The sequence below is a fragment of the Podarcis filfolensis genome (assembly GCF_964270895.1).
Source record: "Podarcis filfolensis genome assembly, chromosome: 10".
Classification (NCBI taxonomy): Eukaryota; Metazoa; Chordata; class Lepidosauria; order Squamata; family Lacertidae; genus Podarcis; species Podarcis filfolensis.
This window is the reverse complement of record NC_139612.1, coordinates 58,177,382-58,191,550: the sequence shown is the minus strand read 5'-3', so window position 1 is coordinate 58,191,550 and position 14,169 is coordinate 58,177,382. Positions and strand designations below refer to the sequence as shown.

Here is a 14,169-nt window from a genome sequence, read left to right as displayed (position 1 = left end):
GCAAAAACTATGATCCATGACTAATAATAATAATAATAATAATAACAACAATAATTTATTTGAACCCCGCCCATCTGCCTGGGTTTTCCCAGCCACCCTGGGCAGCTTCCAACAAAGACCAAAAATACACTAAGATGTCACGCATTAAAAACTTCCCTGAACAGGGCAGCCTTCAGATGTCTTCTGAATGTCAGGTAGTTGTTTATCTCTTTGACATCTGATGGGAGGGCATTCCACAGGGCGGGCGCCACTACTGAGAAGGCCCTCTGCCTGGTTCCCTGTAGCTTTGCTTCTCGCAGTGAGGGAACCGCCAGAAGGCCCTTGGTACTGGACCTCAGCGTCCGGGCAGAATGATGGGGGTGGAGGCGCTCCTTCAGGTATACTGGGCCGAGGCCGTTTAGGGCTTTAAACATCAACACCAACACTTTGAATTGTGCTCAGAAACGTACTGGGAGCCAATGTAGGTCTTTCAAGACCGGTGTTATGTGGTCTTGGCGGCTGCCCCAGTCACTAGTCTAGCTGCCGCATTGTGGATTAGTTGCAGTTTCTGGGTCACCTTCAAAGGTAGCCCCACATAGAGTGCATTGCAGTAGTCCAAGCGGGAGATAACCAGAGCATGCACCACTCTGGCGAGACAGTCCACGGGCAGGTAGGGTCTCAGCCTGCGTACCAGGTGGAGCTGGTAGATAGCTGCCCTGGATACAGAATTGACCTGCGCCTCTATGGACAGCTGAGAGTCCAAAATGACTTCCAGGCTGTGCACCTGGTCCTTCAGGGGCACAGTTACATAGCAATCTCTTACCAAGAATATTCCAATCTTCTCCTTTCTGGTGTTTCTCATCATCTCATCTTGGTCCCCTAATATCTATCCAGCATTATGCTGAAAAATCATCCATCTCTCTCATTACTCTAAACACTAGACAGCCCTTCTTAAATCCTTACAGTTTTCCTGTCTGCTACCAGATCCAGCACAAGCTACTGGTCCTTACCTTAAAAGCCCTTTATAGTCTTGTTCCCCCTTCTCATTCTGATTTATTTTCCTGATATGTTCCTGTCCATGACCTTTGCTCCTCCACTTCCATTACCTTCAGATGTCTGCAAGTCTCTTGTTCCCTCAAAAGACTTTCCCCTTTGTCACCTGGTGTCCTGTATGCTTGAACTGCCTCCCAGAGTATCTGCATGAGTCCTATTTCTGTCATTTCCTTCAGGTTCGAAACACAAACTGATAAGGTCTGAGTGAAACCCTCCTCAACACCTACATTTTCCATGAAGCTTTTGGTCCAACCCCCTAGTTTGCAAGTCTTATTGCAGCTTTCAGATGGGGTTTTAATATTGCAAATGGGTCGTGAAGGTCTGGTTTTTCTGTGTGCACATTTGATATGTTAGCTTCCACACATTCCCATTTTTTTCAGTCATGGATATGCATTGGTATTTTGCCACTTGCTGTCCACACCAGTGGAAGGAGCTAGACAGAATGTTATCTGGAATGTGGGTTCCCCCACTCCCCTCAGTCACTCCTCCCATGCTCTCCAGTGGCTTCTTCTGTTCTGAGCATGCATGCAGGTGTACATGCATGAGGCTGTACAGCTTTTTAAAAAATTCACAAAAACGCAAAAAGGAAATATAAGCCTTAGTTGCCATTTTGCACAATGAAAAAAATGGAGAAGGGGGTAATATCTATTTCCATTTTATAATAAAATAAATAAATAAGAAGAAGACGACGACATTGCTCATCTGTCTGGGTTTCCCAAGCCACTCTGTATGGCTTCCAACACATATAAAAACATAATACTGAGGTCTTGCATAAGTGTGTTATTTAGCTGATTTGGGACCTTTGCCAGACATCCTTTTTATTGTGCATTTATAATTATTTGCACTCTCAAAATATTTTGCCATGGCCACATGGCAAAAGAAGCAATCTGTGTGTTGTCTGACGCTTCCAGCAGCTATCCCAAAACTGTTCATATAAGGAATGTTCCTCCCCTGCCCCACTATCACCTTCAATACACTATGGCACTATGGCAATGTGCTTCACTGATGTCACTTATTCCCACATACTTTCTGCTTATGCTGCTTTTGTGGAATTGAGCAAAGGTTTAGCACAGCAATCACAGCCTGAACCTTAAAACTGCAAAAATATGAAAGTATTGTGGAGTCCTGGTGTCACAGTACAAATAACCTATGCTTAAATAAATAGGAAGAGATAAAATTGCTGTGCACCTGCTTTCTTTTGATGCCTAGTGCTGGCTACACTGCTACACACACACACACACACACACAAACAGAGCAATTCAACATCTAGGTGTCATACAGTGATTTGGAGCATGGTGCCATACATAAACTGATGACAAGGAACTCTTATCTGCCCATTTCATCAGAATCAGGAGAGGCTATGAAGGTGTCGGACAGGTGTCTGGAAGCAGTGATGGACTGGATAGTGGCCAAAAAAATGAGGCTGAATCCTGGTAAGGCAGAAGTGCTTTGTGTAAGTGGTTCTCATGTCTGATGTAAAACTGTTCTGGGAAGGGTTGAACTTCCCTTTAAGAAACAGGTTTGCACTCTGGGAATACTCCTGTATTCCAGATTGCTAAAGGAGTCTCAAGCAGCTTCTGTGGCTAGGTATGCTTTTGTCCAGCTTAGGCAGATTTGCCAACTAAGTCTGTTCCTGGATGATGATAGCTTGACCTCGGTTATCCATGCTCTGGTGACCTCCTGCCTGGACTACTGTAATGCACTCTACTTAGGGTTGTCCTTGAAGATTAGAGGCTGCAGCTAGTGCAGCATTTGGTGCTAGGTTGGTAATTGGGGCAACATGATGGGACCATGTGTCACCTGTCCTAAAAGCTCTGCTACTGAGCTACTGGGTCATATTCAAGGAACTAGACAGCTTGGCACTCAAGTACCTAAAAGAGTACTGCCTGGGGGCTGCCTGGTTGGTGTTGCCCCGAGACAGGCCCTTTTCAGTGATGCAGTTGTAGAACATCCTCCCTAGTGAGGTGTGTCTGTTTCCTTTTTTTATTGACTTTCCCCTTCGTTCCATATCCTCTTCCCCACTCTTTATAAACACTAGATTTTCCCAGCTGAAAATAGCTCACTCACTGGATCCCAAAGGAGATGAGAGAAACGCTAACCACCAGCAGGTCCAGGATGTTGAAGTAGTTCCTGCAGAAGGAGCCTTTGTGAAGGAAAGCTCCATAAGCAGTCATCTGCAGGCAATCACATGGAGACACAAACAAACTTTGCTGTTAGCGCTTGCCACAAGTTCTTGCTTAGAGCAGGCAGAGGAAGGAGTAATGTAACACTGCAGAACAGTGCAAGGTTTTAAGTGCAAAGTTTCATTAAAAAAGAGGTGAAAAGAAGAGATAGTTTTTTGGGGGGGGGGGGACATAAGTAAGGAAAGGTTGCAAATAGTGTCCAGCCCTTGGTTGTTACATTGCATATTGGAAATTACATAGACTGGAAATTACATTCTCCCATGTAAGCAGCTCCACATATTATCATTTACTTTTATCTTCCTCTATGTACTTTCTTTGGTGGAAGTTAGACTAATGATAGCAAGATGAAGGGGTTTTTTCATAGTGGCCCCATCACTGTGAAACTCTTTCCCAAGAGACGCCTACTAGATCTAAGACCTAGCAGTTTTTAGCAAGGCTGTCATTTTTTTTAAGCATTACTCATTCAGGCTGAATTGAGTATTAAATCCCTGCTCCTGTCTTACTATTATAGTTTTGTCAATATAGTTCAATACAAATTAGATTACTTCTCTTAATACTAGTATCACAAAGGCTACCACCTGCCTGCAAAAAAAAAAAGGATCTCCACACTGGAATTTACAAACAGTGATAACTGAGGTGGGTCTGAAGCAAAATTTGCAACCTGTCCCAGTTTTGAAACACTTATAATAGTGGTTGAGAAGTGTTATCTAGATCATATTAGAACTGAGCTCTCCAATGATAGCTTTTTCAAGTAACATTTTCCTCTAGAGAGCAAAAAGTCAAATGCCAATACATACTCTTCCTTATGTATGCTTCAGCAGGTAAAGACATGCACATAATCTATAACTGTAGCAATTATATTCACTGAGTCCCCTCTTCATTTTTAGATCATCCATTTGGTAATTGGAAGTAGCTGTATCCCTGGCTTTTTTGTCTGATTATTTTGCATTTATCTATTGGACCATGGCAAACCCAAAAGACCCAACAGTTAATTTGTTGGGAATGTTTATTGTTCATATATAAAGATATAGCTAGAAATATATAGAAAGCCATGACTGATTGCAATAAGGAAAACATTACCTGCAAAACAGACTTCAGTGTGACCCCCTTATGTTTGAATATACACATCAGAAATAAGAATGGTCATACAAGAACACTCATTGGAATGTGAAGAACCAACCACTTTTGCTGCATTCCTGAATTCCTGCAACAAACCCAGGGTATTTTCAGGCCAGAAAGCCTAGCAATTTCCAGCCAGTTCTTATCAAAGTTGTGCTGATGGGGTAGGAAATAAATTAAATATAAAGTCATCAAAAACCAAATTACATCAGGAAGAACTGACTACTGATCTATCAGACAGAAATTAGAAAGGAAGTATAAAATCTGCTCTTTGAGTAGAATTTATACAAAAATATATAGTTGGTTGGGGGAAGGGGGGTTCTTGCCATAACAAAGGTAGTAAAGATGCTTTTTAGGGCTTGGTTTTGCATGGCAATCTTAAAGGAAAGGAGGAGACACCATTGAAATCAGAATGGGAAGCTCTGCTGAGTTTCAGTACCATACAAGGTGTGTTTATCTATCCCTGCCAAGAAATTCATTGGCATAGCAAATTGCTGCATAACTTGGTTGCAGCTTTTGTTTAAGGCAGTATTGCCATTGGAATTTTTCTTTACAATTAACGGGTATCTTTAGAGTAAAGCATGGAAGTTGATAATCTAATCCCTGTGGGATAAATAGGCAACTTGCAACTGGGGAATGTGTTTTGTACACTTATGACCTTTCCATAGTTAATTGTGTTTGTATAGTCAGTACTGACACAGTGAATGTACATATGTGATAGGAGAAGGCCTAACGACACAATTCAATTCGTTAATTATATCGGGTACTGTGTCATCTCAAGTTTTTTAATCAATACAAAGTGGCAAGGGGATTTTCAGCACATGGGGTGGGAAGGTTTAACCTTTTCCTTCCCAGTCATGATTTGCATTTAATATTAACAATTAATGTGTAGTTATGCCCAGACTAGTAAGTGTTTGAACAGTGCCTATGTAAATTAGTGGAAGGAATGAGGAGTATGATATTCTTCTTTGCTGTTTGTAGATCTATGTCCAAATTTAATGGGTACACCTATACATTAAGAAAGACAAAGTGTCCCTTAGTTATTCTTTAAAATATTAAATGAATGCAAAGTGTAAGAGAGCTTATATTTATTTTCTCTGCAGTCTACTTTGTATCTGAATGTTTTGGTGTATTGTCAAGTAGCCTCTTGGGTTAGGTGTCACCCTGCGGGAAATCACACAGGTGCAATTATTAACTGAAATGAGGCAGAATAGACTTGAAAAGTAAATTATGCATTTAAGGAACAGGTCTTTTTTGAGAAGCAGACTCTAAAGTTAAGTTCCAACTTCACAATTTAACCAGTAGGTACTAAAATGTCTGAGTGGATTAGGGAATTGTCACATACCGTGAGTGGCAACAGAAGCAATTCAATGCTATTTTCTCTAAGTTTAAAGGTTCCATACATAGGACAGGAGCACATCTAACATCATAGAGGAGTCTTAGGTGAATTACTGCAGAGAAACTGTGGTGGTGGGTGGGGAAGGAGTAGTTAACCAGTGCAACACTCCAAACCACTTCACCCTCATGCAAGGACCCAAATGAGTTTTTGCAAGGATATATATATCGTACATTGCAGTAGAAAAGTAGCAGGCAGGGTAAGGATTAAATGTCCCCTTCCTGCTTTTCTGTGGAAAATTCCCCATTCCTGAAGGTGTTTTCCCTAGGAAAAGCAATTGGGGATGTAATGTGTAATTTGACTATTAGTGACCAGCTTTCTAGTGACCAGCTTTCCTCTGTTCCTCCATTAAGGGCCTGACCAATCTAGAACTGAATGCAGCTCACTAGCCATTAACTGGCTTGCCAGGAACTTGGTAATTCCTCCCTCCCATTTTTGCAGTTCCAGGCAAACATTAGTGGATCACCATTCATTTGAGGTGCATAAATTTTGGCTAGGAATGCGATACGTTGGTAGGCCTATAGTGTTGTGTAGATATTCTGCTACCTATTCCCACTTAAAACAGAAGAGCACAAAATAGTACGGATGCCAAATAGTCTGCAGTGAGAGAAGGGACTATTTATGGCCTATACAGTATGTTTCTTGTAAGACATATTGTTTTGTGTAAGTTCTGCACAAGGAAGACTCACCAGAAAAATTCATCTTTTTCCACTGGGATAAGCAGGTATTACTGCCAAGAGTGGTGAATACATATTGTGTTCCATGCCATAAGACCTTTTTGGGGTTAATTATACATGGCAAGGGACTAAACAATTATATGAACCAATGGGACTTTAATATTAAAATGGAACCATTTTTGAAAGCACATACAGTTACTGCTGAGCTAGGAAATATGACCTGTCTGTGGAGATCACACTAGGGATTTAAAGCGGTACAAAAGACAAAGCAAAAGCAAGAGAGAGAAGTGTATTGCTCAGATTGGTTACCTTAAGAATAATTTCTAATGTAAAGATACTAGTGAAGACATAATCTGCATTGCCTAGGATCTGAAAAATAAGCACAGTTGGGTTAGTGGTTACTGAGCGTGGCCAAGACAAAAACAGGCGTGTGTGTTAGCGACAAATAGCAGCAGAGAACTAGTGGGCTCATGAGTGAGAAGATAATGGAAGAGAAGATGGGGACTTTACCTTCAGAGCAATTTCAATGGTGAAAATGACAGTAAAAAATATATCAAAATAAAAGAGAATCTGTAAAACAAAAGGGAATAAGGGGCAGGGGGAGTGGAGATCTGTGAGTGACCACTGCAAAAGCAAAACACAATTCAAAATCAGAAAGCACAACTGTTTCAGTTGGAGGGGAGGAGGAAGGGGGCACAGGGAGGAGCTGGCTTACAAACACTTCTTGGTGAAGGCAATGATCAGGCTACAAGCAGCACATTTAAGTGGCATGTTTCTTTTTTCACTATTTTGCCTGTCAAACAACAGAAATTTATAACATTTCCCAAATTAAACTCCAATCAGAAAATATAAATATACTTGATTTCTGGCAGAACATGTGCAACTCCTTTCCCTATTAACACTTTTTGCTCAAGTTTCGATCAAGTACCTATTACAGTAGGAGTACCTATTGCAGATAAATAGGAAATGTGTTTTCAAACTGCTTTGCAGAGTCTGCTAGTTCATTTATTCAATTGTATCATGTTCTCAGGGTCAATAAGAAGAGTATAGTAAGTACTTTATGTTTCACCTCTGTAGCACAAAAAAGCCCAAGAGTTATTGATCGACCCTATGTTGCTGTAAGACAATGTTCAGAGAACCATCTCTTGAAATATTTTCTTTCATTTTATCAGGTTTACAATCCCAAGCATACTTGCCATTCAAACCAGTGAGACTCACTTCTGAGTAAACATGGGTAAGACTGGGCTGCAAGATTCATCCTCACTCCATCTGAACTGACCAGGAGTTATAGTGGGGCTGCTACTCAACATTATGCAAATGAGAATGCCAAAAGAGCTCTATGTTAGAGTAAAATCTTCTGTTCCCTGAATACTGTTAACTACATTGTTAGAAATACAGTTTGTGATTGTGTTCCTCATGGCCTAACTCCACTGTTAAGCCTTATAGAGTTATCGTCTCTAGAAAAGTACAGAAACTTCATCACTTCACAAATGAAAAACCCATTGGACAAAACATGTGTAAAGGTACTTTAGGGAATCATTGTTAACCAAGGCAGAAAGAAAGGTTGGGTCACTCAGTTGATCTCTCATCCCAAATGATGTGCCCATTTCTGTGCCAATGCAATTAAAGATGAGTGAATTGAGGTTCAGTTTAGTATAGTGCCATGTAAGTCTGAAGCTACTTTGTTAAACTAATAGAATAGTTATTAATTTAGGGCTGCCATATTTCAAAAAGTAAAAACCAGTTGTTGAGAGTTTTTTAAGAAGACCCCAAAAGGCCGTGATTTTTCGATTGACATGCCTAAACAAATGTATGGAAGCCCTTTATTAATTACTGTCTCTAAATAAGATAAAAAGCTAGCCTGTTTTGTTCCTTCACTGAATGTGCAAAAGGTAAAAAGTTAAATGCCTGACAATGCAAATAATTTACAACATTTTAAAAAGTTTACGTTTATAGGATGAAAATCTCTAGTCAGTCTAATTCACCAGCATTGCAATCTGTATTACTCCTATGGCATGTGATGCAGTACTACTTCAAAACAACTCCATATTAAGAACTTGGGGAATGGAGCCCAAGTGGAACTCCTTGCTTGTTTGTAATTTAAAAAATGTGAATAATCTTTCAAAGGACAAGATGTTTTCTAATGCAATTTTGATTTACTTCCAATAATTGAATTGGAAGATTTTTTGTGTGGGTGTTAGGTAATGCTGATTGTACAATTGGATTCCTATGGGCCACATTCACTGATGACCTCTAACAACTGTACCCAGATCCAGTAATCCCAATGCGTCCAGTTTAACACTCTGGTCATATTTGGTTCACAGCTGTTTTCTATCCCCTGGACTGGTATGACAATTAATGCATCTCTTTTTCTTCTTTCACTTTTTTCTTTTATTCTTCAGTTCTGTATTTTGTACTTTCATAAAGGGATTGCTGAAGTGGGGTAGGGGTATTTCATACAAATTTTGGGGAGGATCCAAATATTTTGTGAAAACATGTTTTGTTCCCTCATCTCCAGCTCTGATAGTCCTGTTAAGAGATATGTTTCCTTTAACCTAAAGTTTATTATTTTGAATGCAGCTTCTATGTAACACAAAAACACCGGGAGCTTTTTAGTTTACAACCTGGCTTATTTAGCAATACAGTTACCCAAACATCATACAGTGGTGCCTCGCAAGACGAAAAGAATCCGTTCTGCGAGTCTCTTCGTCTAGCGGTTTTTTCGTCTTGCGAAGCAAGCCCATTGACGGATTAGCGGATTAGCGCTATTAGCGGCTTTTAGCGGCTTATCGGCTTAGCAGATAAGCGGATAAGCGGCTTAGCGGCTTAGAAAAAGGGGGGGGGAGGAAAAAACCCCCGCAGGAACTCGCAAGACATTTTCGTCTTGCAAAGCAAGCCCATAGGAAATTCGTTTTGCGAAGCACCTCCAAAACGGAAAACTCTTTCGTCTAGCGAGTTTTCCGTCTTGCGAGGCATTTGTCTTGCGGGGCACCACTGTATTGTGCTATTCTACTTTTAAAAGATAGTTTTTAAGTTTGCTTCAGTGGAGAGCACTATGCTTAATGGTGAGGAAAATCTTGCAGCCTGTTCTTATGCATATTTATTCAGATGTCCCACTGAGTTAGGTTTACTCCCAAGCAAGTGGGAATAGAATTGATGTTTTAAATGCTTACATTTATTAAGCTATGTTCATGATTGTATCTCCAGTTTCTGAGCACTAATATTAGGCCACTAAATAACATTTCTTAGGCTTTTACCATTTTATTCAAAATTCCCTAATAATGTAGCATATGATATATCAAATGCAAAAAAACCTATCTTCATGTTATGCCTCCCAAAGCCCAGTTAGAGAAACATTAACACACCGTATACTTCCTGAATCATATTGATTACATTTCTTTTGCAGACTGAACTCAAAGCGGGCTTTTTTGAATCTCATGTCTGACTCCCCACTGTAAATAGTGTAAACTCAATATTATTTTTCTTTTTTGGACCTTAAGTAAGGTCCTGCATAACTCAGAAAGAACACTCCAATGAAGATAAAAGCAATATCTTGGAATATGTTTTTGAAGGTACTTCCCTATCCTAATGTCCCTTTTCCTTATTTGCAATATACATCAAGGTTTGATATACATATCCCCCGAGTCAAACAGCAAAAAGAAAATATAGTCAGAGCAGTGGGCATTCTGCCTACCAGCAAGCCCATTATAAATTTTTGTGTCCAGCATTTAACTTTGTAACTTGAGCATTATTATTATTATTATTATTATTATTATTATTATTATTTATAACCCGCCCTCCCCGGCCAAGACCGGGCTCAGGGTGGCTACCTCCAGATATATAGTGCATTAAAAACACAAAATCAAATGATTAGATTTAAAATACAATTCAAAATCACATTTAAAATCAAAATAAAATTAAGTGGAAACCCGCAAATTGTAACCATAGGAGTAAGGAATTAAATGTTCACCAGGCCCAGGCACCTGGGCTGGTCCCATATGGGCCAATTGAAAGAGCCAAGGAGGCCACTTACATACAGGGTCCCATAGAAAGAAGAGGGTCAGACTGGTCCCAGACCAAAGGCCCAGCAGAATAGCTCCGTCTTGCAGGCCCTGCAGAAAAATGTCAAATCCCGCAGGGCCCTGGTCTCTTGTGACAGAGCGTTCCACCAGACTGGGGCCAGGGCTGAAAAGGCTCTGGCCCTGGTCGAGGCCAGTCTAACCTCCTTGAGGTTTCTTTGTCCCTCCCCACACCCTACAAACAAATTACTAGGTCTCATGACCTAGAAATGCTTTGGGGATATCTACATCACAAACTTAAAATGATGTAATAGTCTCTACTAAGATCCTCAGAACCATCAGTCAACAACAGTTTCCAGAATTATTAATTTTTTTTTGGGGGGGGGGAAACATGGCAGTATAAAACCAAAAGAAATCTGTAATGTAGTTACGGATTTATGAGGACATTAACAAAATTGTTTAAGATTATTCCATTCATTTGTACTTTTTCCTCTTGCATTTACTCTGTTTACAAAAAAATAGATATTAACAAGGTGACTGGATCAATAGGTGACATGGAGATGGCACAAATTCACCATTTATTTAAAAACAAAAACAAAAATGAAGAAGGGGCAGGGGAAAAATATATACAGACCAGTCACAGAAAAGTTTTTCAGCCTGAAAACTCGTAAATGGCAGATTAACCAGGAATTGCTATAAGCAGGTTATGAGTGTTAATTTGGATGCACCCTTAAAGAAATATGTAGTAAGCAGGGGTGCCAGCTATAGGGGGAGGAAGGGGCTTCAGCCCTCCCCCCAGCGTTGGGCCCAACTTAGCGTGCCTGGTAGTAAGTATATACTGAAGTATCTGAATTAAGTAGCACAGCTTCTAGTAACCAGAATATGGGTACCGTACTTTTCCGTGTATAAAACTATGTTTTTTTATTCCAAAATCATGTTCAAAATTAGGGGTCGTCTTATACATGGGTAGTGCATTGTGGGGCCGTGGGATAGCTTGCTGCCGCGAGTTGGAGATTGTCATTGGTGTCTGCTGCAAGGGCTGTTGTTGATTTGTTGTCTCTGCGGCAATTGCTGCTGTTTTCAGTGATGGTTGCTGTGTATATTTCTGTGCAATCCTCCCCCAAAAAAGCTCAACAACTTTTGGGAATCCCCCCCCCCTATTTTCTTAATTTTGAGTCCCCCAAAATAGGGGGCATGTTGTACACGGGAGCGTATTATACACAGAAAAGTATGGTATTTAGTGCCTTCACAATTTGCTATAGTGCTCTACAAAAGTCCTGCACGGCTTGCCATCTCTGTGCCATTTGTTCATTCATTCATTTCCTTGCTTCCCTTCCACCACATAAATCTTGCCCAAACAAACTCCAAATGCCAGAAGCCACATAAAATCATGGCGAGTCAAAATGTGATAGCTTCAACTGTGTAATTCAATCTAAATGTAGAGATTTATCAATGAATTTGGGGTGCAGTCTGCAATAGCATGGACTGATATAGCTATATTTATCTGTACCAACATGAAGCTAGTGGGCAGGCAGGGGTGGGGATTGGATAGGTTTTCCTCAACTGGCTGCTGAACATCATTCTCAACAAGCTGTGAAGGCTCAAGGAAAGGTGGGAGGCATACTTGATTCCGAACGGAGGTATGTCGGACAGGGTCCTCAGCTGCCAGAGAGATGCTGCTGAGTAAGATGAAAAAGAGGATCAAGTTGGTGAAAACGTTATCATTAACAATGCGGTGGCAGTGGACCCGAAACCTGCAAAGAGAGAGAGAATCTTTTTTGTATTATTTTTTATTTCAAATATAGAAATAAATACATAGATAACAGACACATGCATTAATAACCACTACATAAATCAAATAATATCACTTAATAACCTTACATCTCTACATATAAAAAAAGAAATAAGAAACAGACAAAGACAAAACAAAGACAATGACAAAAACAATATAGGTTTCTTCCATTCGATACTATTCAATGAGATTCAGTCCTATAGTAGCATTTCTCATATATGATACCTTTCCATATGGACTGAATCTCTTTGCGTATTTTAATTGTTGTGGACTTCCATCTACCTCATAACAGTTGATTTTGATTGAATTCCCCCCCAGTATTTAATATTTTCTCCTCATCTTGGTATGAGAGAGCAATGTATCTCTATGTACGGAATTATTCCAAACACAATCAAATCTTAGAGGTAGAACCTGGTTTCATCAAATAATTCTGAAGCATTCCCACTCTTTTTTCACATTATCTACTAACTTATTTCTTACTGATTCTGTCATTTTTGCGAGTTCCAAGTACTCACAGAATTTTAGTTGCCATTCCTTTCTTGGTGGAATACGCTCACTCTTCCAATACTTTGCCACTAAGACCTAAGCTGCTGTTACTGCATAGAGAAATATTCTTCTTTTCACGTGGACTGTTATTTCTTAGAATCCCTAGTAGGAATGCTTCTGGGTTTTTATTGAATGTAAACTTTAATATTTTTTTCTTCTCCTTGTAGACCGTGTCCCAGATTTTTTTGATTTCTGGACACGTCCACCACATGTGGAAAAAATTCCTTCATGACCTTTGCATCTCCAACATTTATTGTTGTAACTTATATTTATTTTGGCCATTTTTGAGGGGGTTAAATACCATCTAAATTGCATTTTCATGAAATTTTCTTTGATTAAATAAAATCCCGTAAATTTTAGATTTCTTTTCCACAACTCATCCCATTTTTGTAATTCTATGTGGTGGCCTAGATCTTGTGCCCACTTTATCATTACTTCTTTTATGTCTTCATCTTTAAAATTCCAATCTAAAAGTAACCTACACATTTTTTATAGTGTCTTCCTATTATCTTGTAGTATGCCCTTCTCTTGTGCTGATATTTTACCTTCAAAGCCATTCATTTTTTTTATCTTTTTCAAAAGTTGTGTTTAACTGATGGTATTGTAGCCAGGTTATTCCAATCTTTTTAAGTTATTCATATTTTTTCATTTTTAATTGATTATTTTGTTCTTCTAATAAATCTTTATACACTGGCCAATTATCACCCATATTCTTCTTGTGGATGGCAATTGCCTACACTGGTGAAAGGCACCATGGAGTTTTGGGGTTCTAAAATTATTTTGTATCTTTCCCAAACTTTGTATAAGGCCTTCCTTACTTTATGATTAAGGAACCCTCTGTGGTTTTTCACTTTATTCTGTCCCAAATAACTGTGCCATCCAAAGACGTTATCCCACCCTTCTATGTCAAGTATTTTGGTATTTTTTAATATTATCCATTCTTTGAGCCAAACAAAGCATGTTGCTTCATAATATAATTTAAGATGTAGGACCGCAAAACCTCCTTTGTCTCTGATTTCTGTTAATATTTTGAGTTTTTTACCTTGCCAGATTAATTTAGCCAGATCTTTTTGCCAATCTTTGAAACATTTGATTCCACTAATTATTGGTAAGGTTTGGAATAAGAATAACATCTTTGGCAGCACGGTCATTTTAATTACAGTGGTACCTCGGGTTACATACACTTCAGGTTACATACACTTCAGGTTACAGACTCCACTAACCCAGAAATAGTGCTTCAGGTTAAGAACTTTGCTTCAGGATGAGAACAGAAATTGTGCTCCAGTGGCGCGGCAGCAGGAGGAGGCCCCATTAGCGAAAGTGGTGCTTCAGGTTAAGAACAGTTTCAGGTTAAGTACAGACCTCCGGAATGAATTAAGTACTTAACCCGAGGTACCACTGTATT

General features: G+C 39.6%; 1 protein-coding gene across 1 annotated transcript in view; it reads right to left on the bottom strand.

Moving 5' to 3' along the window:
- Positions 1-14,169, bottom strand: part of CACNA1C (calcium voltage-gated channel subunit alpha1 C) — a 480,830-nt gene that overhangs the window by 112,751 nt on the left and 353,910 nt on the right. The window contains exons 21-24 of the mRNA XM_083572199.1: positions 12,051-12,180; positions 6,918-6,977; positions 6,717-6,776; positions 3,100-3,206 (exon numbers count right to left, since the gene is read on the bottom strand). Of these exons, the coding sequence (XP_083428325.1) occupies positions 3,100-3,206; positions 6,717-6,776; positions 6,918-6,977; positions 12,051-12,180 (357 nt within the window). The remainder of the gene's footprint in view (positions 1-3,099; positions 3,207-6,716; positions 6,777-6,917; positions 6,978-12,050; positions 12,181-14,169) is intronic.